The 19,905-nt window shown below is 39.5% G+C and overlaps 1 protein-coding gene across 1 annotated transcript in view; it reads right to left on the reverse strand.

Moving 5' to 3' along the window:
- pkd1l2a (polycystic kidney disease 1 like 2a) overlaps window positions 1-19,905 on the reverse strand; it is a 102,055-nt gene that overhangs the window by 71,919 nt on the left and 10,231 nt on the right. Inside the window, exons 4-11 of the mRNA XM_048605964.1 lie at window positions 17,494-17,676; window positions 16,942-17,052; window positions 16,326-16,473; window positions 12,959-13,188; window positions 11,571-11,975; window positions 10,528-10,647; window positions 4,832-4,881; window positions 2,938-3,112 (exon numbers count right to left, since the gene is read on the reverse strand). Coding sequence (XP_048461921.1) covers window positions 2,938-3,112; window positions 4,832-4,881; window positions 10,528-10,647; window positions 11,571-11,975; window positions 12,959-13,188; window positions 16,326-16,473; window positions 16,942-17,052; window positions 17,494-17,676 — 1,422 coding nt within the window. The remainder of the gene's footprint in view (window positions 1-2,937; window positions 3,113-4,831; window positions 4,882-10,527; window positions 10,648-11,570; window positions 11,976-12,958; window positions 13,189-16,325; window positions 16,474-16,941; window positions 17,053-17,493; window positions 17,677-19,905) is intronic.

A 19,905-nucleotide genomic window follows, 5' to 3' on the forward strand; every position in this document is an offset into this window, starting at 1 on the left:
TAAGCAGAATGTAGTGAGGTCCAAACTTGGGTTGGGAAGTCCATAATCATGAGCTTATTGAAGGAAAATTGGAGGGTCTCTTAGACAAAAACTAATGGAAGGATCCCCTGAAGTCATGTATTTTAGAGAATAGTTGGAACACTGCAGAGTAATGAATATGAATTCCAGAGAATTATGGCATACTTGATTTCATCTCTGGAGGAAAAGTGAATGAACCCCAAGGTCTTATAACTTATAAGGGTGGAATTAAGAAGTGAAAGGGGAAATGGTTATATACTCTAAGTCTTGACAAACTAGCGTTAAGTTAATGATGCTTGCTTTAGCTATATGTGATATGGTTTCTTCTTGTTTAAGAACATAAGACCTTCTGGCAAATTTCTTTCAGTTAATGCAATTCTGAAGAAGGGTCATTGGATCTGACATGTTAACTCTGATTCCTCTCCACAGATGTGCCAGACCTGCTGGGCTTTTTCTGCAATTTTTGTTTTTGTTTCTGATTTCCAGCATTCACAGTTTTTTCTGTTTTCCTTTCAGTTAATGACTGGTGTTGTGATAGTAAAAATGGACCATCAAAATGTAACTTTCATAATTTGAAGTTAGTATCTGCAATTTTCATGGTCTAAAGCTGTTTTTAAAAATGGCTATTGTGATCACCTGACAAGCCCCTCTGGATAACCCATATGTGATACAAAAAAAAGTGACATTACAATTCCCATTTTAATCAAGCAGCACTGAAAATCAGTGAAGTTTGAAGAAATACACATTTCTTATTTTACGTCTGGCAGCCTCAGTGGAGAGAAAGCAGAGTTAATGTTTCAAGTCCAGTGACTCTTCTTCAGAACTGATAGTTCCTAGGAAATTGTGGTATTTATATTGAAGGCAAGGCTGCTGGGAGGGCAGGTTTGATGGAGGGAGGTGGAGTGAGCAGATAGGCAGAAATGGAGCCCAGTGAGAGAGAATGACAGTTAGGAAGGCAATGAGATGGTTGGTAGTATGCTGAAGAGAAAGGAAAGCTGGTAATGGGGACTACAAGTTGGGGAAAATAGGCTAGTTGAGCTGAAAGCGGCCCATGTGATGACAGGGTCTGTGTGGGGTGGATCAAGGACATGGAACAAGGTATTCAGTTTCTAAGCTGACTGAATTCCATATTGAGTCCTGAAGGCTGCAGAGTCCCCAGTTTGAAATGAGATGCTGTTCTACCAGCTTGAGCTGAGCCTCACTGGACCACTGCAGCAAGCCCATGACAGAAATGTTGGCCGGGAAACATGGTGGTGTGTTGAAGTGGCAGGCAATCGAAAACTCAGGGTCATTTTTGCAGACAATAAATAGGTGTTCTGCAAAGCCTTCAGGACTCAATATTGAGTTCAACAATTTTACAGCCTGAACACCTTGTTCCATGTCCTTTACCCAACCCCACACCACAGGCCTTGTCATGACCTGGGCTGCTTTCGGTACAGTTTATCCATTTTCACCCTTTTGGTCTTTGGTCCCCGCTATTAGCTTCTCTTTCTCTTGAGCATACTATCATCCATCTCCTTTTTTCCCTAACTGTCATTCTCTCTCTCTGGATTTCATCTCTGCCTGTCAACTCACTCCCTTTCCAACCGCAACCCTTGTCTTCAGCAAAAATACCACCTTTTCCGAGCTATAATCAGTTCTGAAGAAGAGTCACTAGAAGAAGAGTTCATTCTGCTTTCTCTCAAAGATGCTGCCAGACCTACTGACTTTCTCCAGCAATTTCTGCTTTTGCCTACAAAATGTTAGATTGCGTCAGAGCAATCTAATAGAACTGTTTAAAATAATTAACAAAATATGTAGATAAAATTAAAAATGTAGATTGAATATTTTAATAAACTCTTGCTTGGTGGCTAATAGAAAACACTCTTATGCCCGGATGTCTTGCTGGGAATAAGTTGTGATGGATTAAGTCACATCTGACACACAGAAGGACTGTGTAGACTGGATGTGTGCTGGATGGAAAGTGTGATAAGTGGAGTCCAATAGCTTTGATTAAAACTCTTCAATATTTTCTGAAATTACCCAAATTTGAGTAAAGATAAGTTCACTTCCAAGTTCATGGATGACATTAGACTGGCACTGACAACTAATATAGTGTCAGATGGGAATATTCGGCAGGGAGACAAAACATTTTGGAATGTGGACAGACTAATTTATCAACAACACCCCGAAGAAACCCTGAAGAAACATCCCGACCTGAAACATCAACTTTCCTGTTTCGCTGATGCTGCCTGGCCTGCTGTGTTCCTCCAGCTCCACGCTGTGTTGTATCTGATGCCAGCATATGCAGTTCTTGCTATCTCAGACTAATTCATCAATGCATTTTAAGTATAAAGCAAATAGAATGAACTTCCAAAGGGAATTTCCTAATTGACTGCAGTAATTTGCATATGCTGAGAAATGATATCAATGGTACTTATACCATTTATCTGGGATTTCTGTAGATGTACTACTAAAATTACAGTGGAATTTAACTCTAAGGCACTTCAGGATACAAAACAAGCTGAGGAGTTACATGATTAAAATGACTGACGCAGATTAATTAACATGAATGGATCAGGTAAAAGAATTTGGTAGTCTTGGTAGTCAACAGTTTGATAAATTGTTGGAACACCAAGCTAACCCTCAAGAGCTATCAATAAAGATGAAGGTAATAATCCTGTTGTTATAGTGAGTTATGGTCAGGTCACATCTGGAGTACTCCAAAAAGGCATGTTGATAAAGGCACTTTGTTCAATTTAATTGGAATATGTCAATGCAAATTGGTACACTTACACAAATCAAGTTAGGTTGTGATTACTATACTGCCATTGTCTTTTTACCAAAATTAATTAGGATTTGTTTTAAAGAAAGTTGAATTACTTTGAAAAGTTTTTAACAAAAGAACATTGTTAAATTCCAGATTCTTCAGTTACGTACCACATGACCACTGGAAAGTCATTTCACTGTGGTCATCCATGATGTGATGCTTCGATTTCCTCCCACTCAGAACAAGCTGGGAAAAGGGATTTGCCACCTCCAGTTGTCCACCATTTATTTTAGCTTGAAAACTTTCAAACTGTAGTTTCTCATCTGGATCCCCTTTCAGAAGTGACTGGAACAAGAAAAGAGGGGCAAACTGCTTGTGGTCAAGTTGATAAATAGCTAAGAAATGATGACTCAGCATTTAATTTGCTGGACAACAATATTGTGGAAGAAGAATCTAGAACTTGGGACTACACTTTCACAACGAGGAGGCTCCTGATCAGCACAGACATGAAGAAGATTTTATTTTCTCATGAAGGGCTTTTAATCAATGGAATTCTCTTTAGCAGAGAGAAATGGAGATGATTGAACATATTCAAGGCTGAAACTAACAGAGGTTGGAACTATAAATGGAGTTAAAGAGTTATGGAACCAGGCAGGAAATAGTGGATTGAGACCATGATCTGGTCAGTCATGAAATGATTGAATAGTAGGCCAGACTCAAGGGACTGAATGGCTTAATCATACTCATATTTCTTATGTTCTTATGTATATAATAAAGTGTTTGGCAAAAGTGCCATTGGTAATGAGAAGACAAGCCTTTTAATGCACCAAGAGACTAGGATTGAAATACAATGCCAAAGAGTGTGCTGGAAGCAAAATGAACTGAGGTGTTCAAAAAGATGGTTATGTGAAAAGAAAAGATCTGAGTTCTCCATGTAAAATGTTAGGGAGTCTGACCAGGTGACTCCTTCTTGCAGAGAACTTGCAAGGACATAATGGGGCAAATAGCTTTTTCTGTACTGTAACAAATCCATGGACTGGATTTACTGCTCTTGCCAGGGATAGCTTATCAGGGGAGGGGAGGGGAGGTATACAATTAAGTGTCATGCCATGCGTGCCAATTCAGATGGTTGCCCATCTGCCTCCATGCCCACTGTAAATCCCCAGCATATGGGGAAGGTGTCGGGAGGCTTGCCACTCCATTGGTTCATTGAGGTTCTTAAGAGGCTACTTACTGCCCACGGTTTCCATGTGGCAGGAGTCTGGCACAGCGTCCCACCCGACAGGTCTCACTAGTCAACAGATAGTTGGTCAAAGTGAGGAATGCTTCCTTTACAAGCCTCCTGTGCTAAATCAGAGACCAGCACCTCAACACCTTCCCACCTTGTGTTTCCTTCCCTACCCACTTACACATTCCTTGCCCCCCTCATGCAGTGAAATAGCCCAGCCACAACAACACCACAGACTGACTTTAGAATTCAGTACGGCAGTCCGAGCAGTAACTGGGACAAGGGCTGCCGGTCACTTGATTCACCAAAAACTCTGTGATAGAGGGTAGAAAGCCATCCTCAAGTCAACTAACAGCCCAACAACTGATAAATGGTTGTAGGGTGAACTGGAAAAGTCAGATCAGACTTAACCCTGATATTACTCTATTCTCGACCACCAACAATAAAATTTAATCCGAGAACAGAGGAGTAGGAGCAGTACTTGCAGAGGCAATGACTCCACTGATATAATCAGATATTTGTAATATTGAAAACATTTCCAAATGGATTCATTTACTATGTAGTGACTGAGGGTGTAATATTACAGGAGATTACCAAGTGGTATGCTTAATACTGTGATTACTTTATCTTTACAATTTGATGATATAACATATCCAAATAATCTAGTTATAAAAAATCTGTGACAGTTTTCATGGCTAAGAAACTTTAGATTTCCAACTGTTGGAAGGAACCACAGTAAATGCCAGAGAAATTAGGCCAACCCAACAGATGTAGATTTTCTTTCTCACAGAAGTTTTAAATGTTTACACATCAGATCATGTATGTTAATCACTTACTTTTGTTGGAGACAATTTGGCTTGGTCCTCTTTTTCATTAAGTAAGGCAGCTGTTGGAATACAAATAAAGGAACTTAAGGCAATTCTGTCTGATTACAACAACAACAACTTGTATTGATATAAAAACAAAAATTTCTAGAAAAACTCAGCAGGTCAGGCAGCATCTGTGGAGAGAGAAAGCAGACTTAACGGTTCTGAAGAACAGTCACTGGATCTGAAGCATTGGCTCTGCTTTCTCTGTGTAGCTGCTGCCAGACCTGCTGAGTTTCTCCAGCAATTTCCATTTTTGATTCAGATTTCCAGCATCCACACTTCTTTTACCTCTTTTGGGTTGTTTTTATATTTAAGTAGCACATCTAATGCAATAAAATACACCAAGGAATTTCACAGGAACATGACAAAAAGGAAATGCAACTCTGAGCCACCTAAAGAGATATTAGAATGGATGAACAAATGATTGCTCAAAGAAGTAGGTTTTGATGAGGGTCTTAAAAGGGAAAAATGAGGTATAGAGAGGCAGAGAGGTTTAGAGAAGGAATTTCAAAGCTTCATGCCTAGGAAACGGAAGGCATGACCATCAATGGTGGAGCTCCTAAAATTGGGTTTGGCAGCATCAGTGAAGAAAAAAATCAGAGTTAACATTTCGAGTCCGGTGACCCTTCCCCAGAACTGTAAATCAGAAACCTCAGTTCTTTCAGTTTTTACTAACACTGGGGATGCTCAAGAGGCCAGAGACAGAAGAGCACAGATGTATCAAATGGTTGTGAGGCCGGAAGAAGTTACAGTGACAGGTGGAGGCCTGGACATGGATGGATTTGAAAATAAAAATGAGAACTTTAACATTTGGACATCTCTTAACTGGGAACTCATATAGGTTAGGGAACACAATGGTGATGGAGTGAGTAGCTCAAAGGCAGCAGAGATTTGGATACACTCATGTAGGATGTGAGAAGTTGTTCTGGAGTATGATAGAAGTCAAAATAGAGCAGAAGTATTTTGTGGGTTTAGCAGCAAGTGAGTTGAGATGGGTGGAGTTGGGAAATGTCACAGAGGTGGGCTTAGTAATGATGCAGTTATATCCTGGGATTATATATGAGTCTAAGATGGAAGCAGTTTAACCTCAGTTGCCCGGGCAATGGTTGAAGTCAGTGTTTGTGACGAAGATCAAAGCCATTAGCTCCAGTGATTAAATGAGAAAAAGATCATCTTTCTACATCTTGTAAATCATATTACAGAGAAAAAAATATGCTGGCAGTAATATAATATTTTGTCTGGCTCTGCTCATAGTAAAAAGCTCAGCTGGTGGCGAACAGTAGCCCAGATCTGCGTTCAGCACAATGAGGTTTTATGCTGGGAATAGAATTATAAATGTACTCAGACAGAGCTTGTTACACATATAAACTTGAGTGAAACATTCCTTCATGAATCCAATGACAGCAATTAAGCTTTTGAATTTAAGTTAATTTATCTATAAATAGGCTTCAGAATTTGGTGAGAGATTAATCATTTCCCAAGTTTTGCATGGGGTCTGTGTTTTTTAAAACACAAGACTCCTAGTAAAAATTTGAAGCACAAATTTAAAATAGAATTGAAGATTGATATTCAGGTTGAGATTCTTTGATGAGACGACTGTTTGAACAAACTTTTATTCAAAACATTCACAGATGGATCCTCTAATCCTGAGTTTATTTAAATGAATAATTGAAGATTGGCAAATGATCTTTATCCATATTTATTCATGAAGGTTTAAATTGTCAAAAAAAAAACATTCTGAGCTCGATAACATGCTTTTAAAATCATGTGTTAATTAAATACAGATTACAACACGGTAATACATTGTTGAACACAAACAGCCCAATTTGAGTTCATTTTCCACAACAAGAATCGCAGACTTGTTACAGTACAAAAACAGGCCATTCAACCCATCACGTCAACACTGGCTCTCTGAATAAGCATCATGAATTAGTGCCATTCTCCCACCCTCTCCTCATAACTCTAGACATCATCCCTGTTTAACTAATCATCTTGAACGTCTTGATTGAACTTCCCTCTACTTTCAGGCAGTACACTCCAGATCCTAACTACTTGCTGTGTGAAAAAATAATTCTCACCGTACTTATTTCTTTTGTAAATCATTTGAAATCTCTGCCTGCCTATTCTTGATCTTTTTATGAACAGTAATATTTCTTCCTGCCTGCTCTGTCCAGACCTCTCATGATTTGGTAAACTGCTATCGATTCTTCCCGAGCCTTCTCCTCTCCTAGGTAAACAGTATCAACTTCACCAACCTGCCTTCATAACTAAGATTTCTCAGACTAGAACTATTTTCATAAACCTCTTCTGCACTTATTTCACAGCGTTCACATCCTTCTGAAGGTTTGGTGTCCAGAACTGTACACAATATGCCAACCGAAGATGAACTAATGTCCTGTCCACATTCAGCTCTGTTCTACCCCCTTGAGGTTGGCTCTCTCCTAGCTAATTATTCCTAAACTGGATTGCCCTCTGTCTTTTTCCAACATCATCCTAAACCTTATGATACAATGATCACTGTTCCATACATGTTCCCTCACTGATATCGGCCCACTTTATTCCCAAGAGCCAAGTGTAACTGTGCCTCCTTTCTTGTTGGACTTGGCACACATTATTGCAGAAAATTCTCCTGAACACAAACTAAAAACATTTGCTCCTCACCGCTCTTAAAACTTTCACTATCCCAGTCTATATTTGGGCAATAAAGTCCCCCATTTAAATTACTCTAGAATGCTTCCCCCTGTCTGTAACTTTCTTGCAGAGTTGTTCCATTACTCTGTTTTTACTAAGTGGTGGTCTGCAAAGTATGCTGAGAAATATAATTATATGCTTCTTGCTCCTTAGCTGTAGCCAAGTTGATTCTGTCCTTGAACTCTTGGAGATATTTTTTGTTTCCAGCACTGCTATACTGTCCTTAACCAAAACCACCATTCCTCCTTTTCTTCCTTTCCTATCTTTCTTCAACATCCTGAAATCAGGAATACTTAGCACCCAATCCAACTGTTCCTTGAACTAGATCTTTGATATCACTACAACATCACAAGCCCACATAGCAATCTGCTCCCATAACTCACCAATCTTGTTCATTATACTCCTTGCCATCACGTGCATACAGTGTTACACCCCAAAACGAACTCTGTTCAGCTGTAACCGGCTAATACAGGTGTCATCTCCCCAGAGTGTTCCAGGAAGTTGAAGCTATACCTGTTCCACCAACTTTCCAGCCATGTATTGATCTGTTTTTTCTTCCAATTTTGGAGCAAATCGTATGTGGCACTGGGTGTAATCCAGAAGTTACTACTTTTGAGTTCCTGCTGGCTAATTTTCTGCCTACTTTGACAAATTCTGACTGCCGGACCATGACCCCTTTCTACCGATATTGATGATACCATCAGACCATGACCTTTGGCTGATCACCTAGCCTCTGATGAATATCCTGCAGCTGCTCTATGACATCTTTTACCCTTGACCTACATGGAAGCAACATACGATTCTGGAGTAATGTTTATAGCCTTGGCCCTTTTCCTTTTATTCCCTTTTCCTTCAATCACTTTTCCTTAAATGAATTAATTTGTGAATTAAATTGGTCGGGATATATGGATAGGAGAGTCAAAGCTATATTTGACTGTAATAATATATATTAAGAAAGTAAAGCAGCTAGATTCTGAGGAAGGTTCACTCAACCCGAAACATTAACTCTGATTTCTCCACAAATGCTGCCAGACCTGTTGAGCTTTTCTAGCAATTTCTGTTTTTGAGCCAGATTCATATCAAAGTACTACTGATGCTAAAGATCTGAACAAATTGAACTTCACATAGAATGTTGTGCATGTGTATTTTGTAACAATCATTTTCTGTAACAAAAGAAATAAAATTGCAAGAAACCTGAGATTGTAGACTTGTTCACCGAGGTGTGTTTGATTGCAGACGTTTCATCACCCTGCTAGGTAACATCGCCAGTGTGCCTCCAGTGAAGCATTGGTATTCTGCCCCGCTTTGCACACCGGCTCAGCGAGCAAGTCTACAACCTCATCCACAACCCGAGCTACAAATCTTCTCAAAACCTTATGCAAGAAACTTATAAATTGTAGTTCTGCAGACAAGAATCACACAGTATTTGTGTGCAAAGCCGTAATTAATTGTTGGGTAATAAAGAAAAAGTACTTTCTCCCTAATGGACAACAAATGCATTGCCTACAGATTCAGATGAAATCAGTTCTAGTGGAATGAAATAGGACATGGGTTATATGGTCATGCTGCCCAGTATTCGGTCCCATCGACTTCAATGGCAGGCGTAAACCAAGTGGAAGAAGTCTGGAGTTTTGATTAGTGTTGTAAGGGCTTCAACTTTCTTTCCACATTTGGTTGGTCAGGAATCACTCTCAATCTTACTACTGGCCATTGGTACATTTTGTGGACTGATACTCAACACACGTGATCACATTACAAATATGTCTTCCTTGACTATCATTCCTGGGATGGGACTTGAACTTCTGGCTCAGAGGCAGAGACACTATTCACTGCACCACATGACCTACAGTTATTAACTACACCAAAGATATGCTTAAGTCATCAGAGTGGAACTGGAATCTACATCTTGCTGACTCAGAGGTGGGAATGTTACCATTGAGTTAAGGCTGGCGTCCTAAATGTTTGTATTGTCTGAGTATGGGATGAATTGACATTGGAAGTATATTTCTATGGTCATAATAACAAAATACTGCAGATGCTGCAAATATGAGAAAAGAACAGAAAACACTGGAGAAGCTCAGTAGGTCCAAGGAACATCATCTGTCAGTGAGGAGGAAGGATGTAAAAGAGAAACTTGCTTCAAACTCACTTTCTAGGTGAAACAGTGATTTACATGCATTTCTTTCAATCTAGATTATTGTATTCCCTACTTACAATGTGGTGCCTCTAAACTGGGGAGGGCGAATGCGGAAATGTCAGTCTTCAAGCATAACCCTGACTTTCCAGTCAGAAGCCATTTCAATGTAGCACCATGTGCTCACAGACACAATTTTATCCTATGTCTACTATACCAGTGAATCCCAACATAAACTGGAAGAACAGCACCTCATCTTCTGTTTAGGCACTTTTATAGCCCTCCCAACTCAAGATTAAATTCAACAACTTCAGACTTTTTTGTCTGTCCTCCGTTTGGTTTAGCACCTCCCCCTCTCCCAACCCTACTGACAGCTCTTCAACTCGCCTCCCAGGACATTCTGAGCCTCTGGTTTTTATGACTGTGCTTTCATCAACACTGACATTCTTGATTTGACTCTTGATTTGACTCCTTCCTCTGTACCTAATCCCACTCCGTCTACCTTTTGTTCTGTGACACCCTCATCCTCTAACCTTCCTTGGATCATCCCATCTGTTCTACTTGGGCATCTCCACTTCTCCCTGCAGTTTAAATCCCATCACTTTTCAATGTCACTCTTCAGTTCTGAAGAGGAATCACATTGCCCTCAAAATGTTAACTTTTTAATCTCTCCTCAGGTGCTGTCAGATCTGCAGAGTTTCTCCAGCGCTTTCTGTTTTGGTTCTGTGGCACTTTAAATCTTCTCACAGCTTCTAGCGTGAACAAAGAGGTGAAAAGTTACATGATAGTAGGACATGCTGATGTTATTTATAATCAAATAAAACATTACAATATTTACCTCCATCATCCATATCACGGTGTATTTGATTTGAAGTATTTGCTACAACAGTGATATTTCCAACATTAAAACTAACTCTAGAAACCGCATTGATGGCATTCCCTCTAACCAGAATAGTACCTGCAGATTGGTGGAAAATAAAGTTGATATCAGTATAATTAGAATCAATATATCAACGATGACAGCTGTTTCTAGATTTCACTTGTCTAATGATGGTGAATGCTCTGTGGAACAAGTGTTCTAACTAAGGAAGGACTCATGTTAAAGATAAAGCCCCTGAATCTTTTGGGAATTAGAATCATACAATCCCTAAAATGCAGAAAAAAGCCATCCAGCCCATTGAGTCTGCACTGATATTCTGAAGGTCCCACCCAGACCCAGTCCTCTATCCTATTCCCGTAACCCACACTTAACACGGTTAATCCACCTAGTCTGCACATTAGCACTTTTCACTGTATTTTGTAAGAAAATACATCTATAGACAATAAATAAATCAAACTCCTCAATAATACAGGCAATTTAGCATGGCCAATCCACTTAATATGCACATCTTTGGACTATGGGAGGAAACCAGACAACCCAGTAGAAACCCACGCAGACACAGAGAGAATGTGCTAACACCACACAGACAATCATCCAAAGTTGGAACTGAACCCAGGTCCCTGGTGCTGTCAGGCACTAGTACTAACCACTGAGCCATCCTTTTGTCCAATTATACAGGTTTCTGGCAGATTTCCCAGAGGTGATTTTGTTTGGCTAAAATTGGATGTCTACATAATTTGCCCAGAGTTGCTGCCAGTTTCCCCCCCCAACTCCCAAATGTGGGACCACAGTTTTGATAACTTGATGGAAATAAATATATCTGTGGGTCCTAGCTAACTTTATCATTCCATTTAAATCTTGATATCCTGATTTCCTGACTCAAGTCAATCCTCATTTGATGCATGATTATTTGAAACAAACAATCATTCAGTTAATAATAATCCAGTAAATGCAGACATTTTGGTAAATACTCCTGCAAAATGGCAAGGAAATTGTGTTACCTTCAGAATTCATTGGAATGCTGTAAGCCCCCACGTTTCCATCAGGAATTTCAATGGCTTCAGAAAACGTCTCCTTTGGACCAATAAATTCAAACTGTAGCTCAATTGGGGCACCACTGGACACTGAGATGTTAACAGTGAGATCATTTCCCAACTCCAGAACTGCTGAATTTACAGTAGCTTGCAAATCCTTGATTGGCTCCACCAATTGAACCGTAATGTTCTGAGATAACTCGTGAGTTGTCACATTATTCTTAGCAAGAATGGTTAGTTGATGTATGCCTGGTCCTATCTGAAGCTGAGCAGCACCTTCTATTGTGACATTCTGAGGTCTGCTTCCTCTGAACACAGTGAATGTATGAAGGACAACAGCTCCTGCTCGTACAACATACGTCACATCTGTACCTGTATAAAGCAGAAATTTGAGGATAATTATTCTGAACTTTTTTTAAAATCAGACTCTTCTAAACAAAACTGATCACAGCCCATAAAATATATGTTTTAAAACGTATATGTATTGCTGATTAACTTTGCAGAATGTTCCCTATTCTTTTGCTCTAATTTTGGCAGATCAATTTTCAAAACACAATTCGAAGGATTCTGCTGATTTCTGCCAATGTTTCTACAGTGAGTCCAGAGGCCCATAGAATCACTAGGTTGTGGTGTATATTTGTACTATTTAAAGTAGAATTCATTTACAGGTGTCCACTAATTGTTCTAGTTGTATCTATGCAGTTATCACAGCTGCTGCAATTGCCTTCGAACCAAACATGTTTCCCTTGGGCCTATAGATTGTTGGGAGGGACAGAAAATGAGTGATAATTTCTTGGTCATCAATCTCTAAATTCCTGTCAATAATCTTAATGTTGTCTACTTTTATATACTGTGTCTCCCCGGTAATATCCCTTCACTGACAAATCACAATTCCGTTCTCAGACGTTCTCAGATCTTCACTTGTCACAGATGTACATTACTTGACATTTATGTGAAACACATCTGATCCATTTCTTGGATATAAGGAGCCCAACCCAAAACGTCAACTTTCCTGCTCCTCTGATGCTGCCTGGCCTGCTGTGCTCCTCCAGCTCCACACTGTGTTATCTTTGACTCCAGCATCAGCAGTTCTTACTATCTCTGAGTGAGTTATAACTCCATTGCTGAAGAAATATCCCGACCCAACCTGATCCATTTCTCACCTGCCCATGCTGAAGTCTGTCCAGTTCTCTCATAGGCAACAGTAGGCTACTGCCCTGAACAGCACTCTTTTTTGTCATTATGGCCTACGCTGCTTATTTTATGTGATGTGACAGTTACTTTATATCAAAAGATAAACAAATGCATAGAGTATACATATATTCACACAACCACACCTGGAAAATAAACTGTACCTTCTTCAACTTCAAGCTGAATCCAAAGTGGATCCCCGTACAGAACACTGCAGTCATTATTGTCTTCTGACTGATTAACATTGCAGCACTTGATGATTCCAAAACCACTGATTGGTTGTTGGATGGATACAGTTTTCTGGGCTGCCACATGCCATTCGCTAGTTGTACATTCAACATTGATAGTGAAGAGTCCTGGGGTCATATATCTGTGAGTCACATCGCTTGAAGGCCTTTACAAAACAGTAAAAATAATCCAGTTGAAATCTACAACAGGTAAAAGTGAGGAGAATCACGTTCTAATGAGTAATGTTGATTTCATTAAGTCAAGATTTTCTCTGTAAATACCTCTTATATTTCCTTTGGTAAATGTATTTGAAATGTATTGTTGCCATTTTGTGTCATTGGTGATGATTCAATATTCAAAAGTTTTAAATTTAGTTATCTGATTAGTTTGTAGTGTCACAGGTTTTTGTATTTCAGAAAAAATATGAATAATCTTCATAGAATTTAATTCCAGCATTAAAAGAATGGAAGCATCTTATTACTTTTATGAGATATATTTCTGTATTTTGGAGTCACTGACTACCAAATATAGGCTTAGTCTATCCAAAATAAAACACTTCTGCTTTTATTTTTCAATAATACATGTTCACTTTTTAATTATTATCATCTGAACTGTGCACAAACCAGAATAATTGAATGATTTGACCTTTTACTGTTACTTGCCATGCCAGTAAAGTCAGAGAAAATTAAGTCAACAGTATAGGTCTATAGCAGATAGAAAGATAGAATGGATACACAGTGCATGAATTTCTGCCTACATTGCACTTAATTCCAGCAGAAAACACAGTTATGTTCTGTGGGAGAAATTTATCAGCTCTCTACTTCCCAGGGGCACTTTCACTATATTTTGCAAGCACTGATGCAAAAAGAGCTTTTTAAAGAATTAACACAAAGAATAGACAAGCCAATGCAATTCATGTGAAGTGGGCTTTCAAGATGTCTTTGAAAATGTGTCCCATCAGAGACTCACGGTGAATCATTGGTAAGGAACAAGAGAGTCAGAATTGATTGAAAGATAGCGACAAAAAGAACGGGTGGACTTAATGGATGTCCTTGAAACAGTAAAGCAGTGGGAAACACTGTTCCACAAAGATCTTTGCTGACATCATCCTTTTTTCACATTCACAACTCATGGGATTCAGAATTTTGAGGCATGCTGTTGAAATTGGAGCGTACCGAAGTGGGGTGTGTGGCAAATAATGTGGAGGACTGAACAAAAATAAAGATACAAACAGGCGAACATTGTGAGTGGACAAAAGGCAGATAAGGTTCAAATAATGAACAATTCGATCCAAATTTAGAGCATTTGGAAAGAGGAAAGCCATGCAAGTTTAATTTCTTGATTTGCTAATAGCCATTTGTTAGTACAGAATTTGAATATTGCTAACAAAAATATGCATTTTTTTGGAAAACTCTTTTGATACCGAATATCTTTTGAAACTTGGACATTCATTAACTTTTAAAAATGGCATTTCTTAGCATTTGCAAAATATTTTACTGGAAAAACATTGTGATACTTCAAAATTCAGTATTTTCTTCTTTATACAAAGTGTTAACCATGTAAAAATGTGAACAGAATGATATTTTTGAATTATACACAAAACAACTTCCATTGTTAAATGAAATTGTTCAGAATGGTCAATTGGACATTGATAAATTTTTGGTAAAAAAGATAAAGCTTACAAATACAGTACTTAAAATGAAGAACATAGTACTGAATCATTTATACTATCTCAAATGGATGCAATCCTGAGGATGTGAATCATATTCCAGATAACACCATTCTCGAAAATCAAAACCAGTATCTGTCATTATCACTTCCAGATCACAGGGTAGCAAGAAGAGATATAGGTAACGAACAGAAACATAAAACCTGAAAACTACATGTAGTTGTTCAATTTTGTAAGTGGAATAAGGTGCTCATTTGTTCCTAGAGGGATAAGAATTCAATGGGATAGAGACCTGGGAATAATAAATGTCTGTTTTGTTATGAAACCCATATCTGCAGCATTGAGTGTTTGTGTTTTAGTGCAAATGACTTCACCAAAAAAAACAAGAAAGCAACATATGCTCTTATCAATCCAGGTGTCAGTAATAACATCAGTTGGAATCATAACAATACACACATGAGGAGAAGGGAACAAATCAGCAGCATGGGAAGATATAATTAGAAAGAGATGAGTCTTGGTAGAGTGTATAAACAGCAGAGATCAGTTGGACGAACTGGGTTGTTTCGATATAGTAGAATCAATATGATTTCAGCTGAACCCTCACCAGGTTGACACCACATTTTTAGTTACACCTGGTGCTTGTCCTGGCATACTCTCCTACGTGCTTTATCAAGCTGGAATTGATCCCTTGCCTTTGTGGAGCTGGTAGAGTGAATGATATGTTGGGCCTTGAAGTTACAGGTTGTGATGGAATACAATTCTGCCGCTGATCCAGAGTGTCTCAATATTGCTCTTTTTTAAACTGCTAGATCTGGTTTGACCCATCCCAGTTAGCACTAAAACAGACATATCCTCAGTGTGAAGATGGGACTTCATATCCGCGAGAACTGTGCAGTGATCACTCCTACAGCTAATGCCTTGGACAGATACATCTGCCATAGGCAGATTGCTGAGGATGAGCTCGGTCAACTCAGTACTGTCCTCATATTGTTTCTCTCAGCCTCTGCTGCAGGCTAGTCTGGCAGTTACACACTTCAAGACACAGCAAGCTCACAAACAGTGGTGTTATCCATTCATTCTACCCAATGGACGTTTTATGTACATTCTATAATTTGGCTACACGTAATGCTTCTTACAAGTGGCGTTCACTTTAAGTCTCTGCCTAACTTAAATAAGACAAAATACATTGGCATCTGTAGATTATTGGTGGCTGGCATTTGATGAAAAAAGATCATTGTCAGCCTTTGATTCCATACAAACATAACAAAATAAGAATAGAAGTAATCCATTTGGCCCCTGGAGCCTGCTCCAACATTCAATAAGGTCATGGCTGACCTCTGGTGTTCCAATTCCAAATTCCCCTCAACCTATTGATAACCTTAGATTCTTTTGCCTAACAAGAATCTACCTGCCTTTACCATAAAATATTTTGAGAATGCTGATGAACAATAGGTTATTCGCACCCTGTGTCTAACTTCAGGAACTAGGCAGCAAAGATGTTCAAAACAAGAGATAAAAAGGAAGTGTGGTCAGTTGTTTGGGCTATTTTTAAGTAAATCAAAAGATGACCGAACTCCAGGATACCAAGAAGTGCAGGATTATTTCTGCTAATCTTATTTTCAAGCATTACTCACAGCAGTGGATTATAGGGATCAATCACAAAGCCATCGCCAGTGTTAAGTGTGCAGGTGAGGTTTCCAGAATATGGATGCAGCAACCAGTTTGGAGAGATGGTGACATTTTCTAGGATTGAGTACATGTCATCCACCAGCAAAAGGAGACCTAAGTAAAATATCACACAAATTTAAAGTTTCATGAGAGGTTTAATCCTGTGGAACAATTTCACTGTAGTGGGTTGTCAACATCAGAGCATTTCTGCATGTCTAACATCTTTGACCTTATTTACAGCTTTTCAAATGGTCACTCTGTCCATGTTCATAAGGCCATAAAATATAAGAGCAGAATTAGACCATTCAGCCCATTGATCATGGCTGATATGTTTCTCAGCCCCATTCTCCTGCTTTCCCCCCATCAGCTTTGAATAGGACCATAAGATATAGGAGCAGCCCCATGTTGTTGGAGGTTTTCAATTGATTACGGAAGCAAAGTCCAAATCTCTTGATTGAAATAGCAGAAAAATAATTTCATGCAAATGTCTGAGGTTTATTACACTAGTTTCACTCAGGGTGATTTAATCCTGCTACTGCTTTTGAGATTGTTGACAAGAAATTTTGCAGTTGCATTTCCTACCTTCTTTGCAATGGTAGTCTATGACAAGGTAATTGCCTAATCTTGGACAAAGATTTCCAAAGGATGCCTGATCGGCTGTAGATTGGCACGCCTGTAGCCCCTGGCACTGTCCTTAAAGATAAAATTCTAAGTTATATTTGTTTCCTAAAGAAATGTGACATTCTAAAACTTCCCAAAATGAACATTCTACCAATAAATCCACATGGTTGCGCAACTATTCAGATGTATAAAACCATTAATTATCTTCCACACACAATGATGTAATAGATTTAACAATGATTTGCCAGATGCTGTGAAGTAAACAAAAATTCATGTCTCTCTTCAGCATCACTTAGTGACTTGTACCAGAATGTTGTTGACATAGCACTCAAGGCTGGTCATTTGACTACAGTCTCAAACAAAGAATAGTTTTTGGAACAGAAGATGTAAAGTACAAACATCCAAATTTTCCATCCATTATCTTAAACAGACAAAAATATAAGGTGTATAAAACAGATTAGGAAATTCTATATATGGTACTTAACCTGTCGGCAGTTATCACAAAACAGTTACCTGCCACTTCTTCTTTCACATCAATCCAGCTGCATTCCTCTGACTCAGTTGGAGCTACAATCTCAGCTGAACAGTAAGCGAGAGATTTACGGCCATAAAAGCCGCTATCAATTTCAATTACATTCCCAGATGGGCACTGTAGTGTAGCATTAAAGTGATCACAGGCAAATGCTCGGTCAGACTCTAAGATAAAGACAACACAACTTGAGAAAAGCAAATTTACTGTATAGAAAATAGAAAATATCACATCATTAATGGTCAGCTCATACGTACCTTCTTATCACCTAATGGTGCTTTCTCATCCACTTCACAATGGCACAACTTGTAAAATGCATAATGTACTAAATATAAAAATTCCAACATTTACTCATCCCAATTTCAAATTCTTCCAACAACAGAGGTAAGATGGCTAAGAATTCAAGGTTTGGTAAGAGTTTCCAATTTCAGGGACAAACCCTGTGTGTCTTGCCACTAAAGTCTTATGCCACCCTATCTGGCCTCTTGAATTATACTAAATTGCTAACAAATTCTAGAAGATAGTCATTGGACACATATGCTTTCACTTTGATTCCTCATTTCCAATTCCAATACTTAGAACAGGTGTTCACTTGGGGACTCTGACACAGAAACCTCATTTTCACGTACCTCCTTCAGTTAAGCTTCCGATTCAAGGCCCCTTTACCAAAATGGTGCGTCGTAAGCATACAGTGTGAAATGTGTGCATGCTGCCTCTCAAATTTGAGGCTTCGGTGCACGACAAATTGTGTGGCATCATTAAATTTCTTGACCTTGGTGTCTTAAGCAACATGCAATTAAATACGAAAGGTACAAAAGTAAAAGGGAGCGCGTGTATCAGAAATAAGGGGCTGGATTTTATTGGGGCGGGGGGATGGGAATGGAATAGATTACCTGCCCCTCCAGTACCATTCTTCCCTGACCTAATTGTTGCTCAGCACCTTGCCAAGGTGAAACGTGGCAGGCCCGCAGTGATAATACACAGGAAATGGCTTTAATTAATGCAGACTGAGACTCTAGGCCTGAGAGACGGGTTGTCCAATTGTAGACTGTTGCCAACCAATCTGATTGGCTGGCAGCTGTCTAGTTCTAGCTGTGATGGAAGACAGTAGTGGCCATTGCTGGAACCACAAGCAGTTCTGAGAAAGAAGAGAAGACAGGGACCTGACTTCAAGCAATTCTGGGGATCTTGGGTGGGCACGGCTGGGAGACGCCGATGAGCAGGAGGAGGAAGTGGAAAAACTGGGGCATGGGAGTGAGTCCCCTGAAAGAAGATATCCACCCCATTCTGTTCAAGCTGTCAGCTGCCTGCCTTGCTTCTGCTTACTCTCCAGATTAAACAATTGCAGAGGAGAGGGGACAAGGCCATGAATTATTCACTTAAGGGCTTTAATAAGCCTAAGGGCAGGTTGACTTTCTGACATATGCTTGGCCCACCCAGTAGTATGTGGGACAGGTTGGGAAGAGGCAGGAAAGCAGCATGCTGACCACATGCTTTATTTTGCATGCACCCCCTCTGCTGTCAAGTATGACATCAGGAGGCCATAAAATTCATGATAAGTGGATGGTGGAAGTCATCCAGAAGATATTGGAGACAGAGTGAGGTTTAGGAACCTAAGAAATAGGAGCAGGAATTTGTCCACTAAGGTGTGCCCTGTCATTCAATAAGGTGGCACTGATGCCTCACAGCACCAGTGACCCGGGTTCACTTCCATTCTTGGACCACCACCTTTGTGGAGTTTGTACATTCTCTCCATGTCAATGTGGGTTTCCTCTTGATGTGCCGATTTCCTTCTACAGTCCAAAGATGTGCAGGTTAGGTGGATTGGCCACGCTAAATTGTTGTAGTGTCTAGGGATGTGCAGGCTAGGCGGATTAGCCATGGGAAATTGAGGGTTACAGGGATGGGGTAGGAGGGTAGGTCAGGGTGGGATGTTCTTTGGAGGGTTGGTTTGGACTCAATAGGTGGAATGGCCTGCTTCCAAACTGGAGGGATTCTATGAAGACATGGCTGATCTGTTCCAGGCCTCAACTCCTCTTTCATGACAGCTCATCATAGACCTAACTCCCTTATATCTCAAAAATCTATCTACTGCCTCTATAAATACTTACAGTGATCCAACTTTAAGAATTCTCTGGGATAGAGAAGCTCAGACATTCAGTACCCTCTGGGACAAGAAATTCCTTCACACCTCAGTTTTCAATGTGTCCCTTTATTCTGTAACTCTGTTCCTCGTTTGAGACTCCCCCACGAGTAGAAACATCTTCACAACATCTACTCTGTCAAGCCCCCTCAGCATCTTGTATATTTCAATACGATCAATAAGTTAAAGACTCCACGTAAAATTAAAAACAAATGCCGGCAAGAAAACTTTGCAGAGAAGCATCAGAATTTCA

The sequence above is a fragment of the Rhincodon typus genome, chromosome 15, assembly GCF_021869965.1.
Source record: "Rhincodon typus isolate 14 chromosome 15, sRhiTyp1.1, whole genome shotgun sequence".
NCBI lineage: Eukaryota > Metazoa > Chordata > Chondrichthyes > Orectolobiformes > Rhincodontidae > Rhincodon > Rhincodon typus.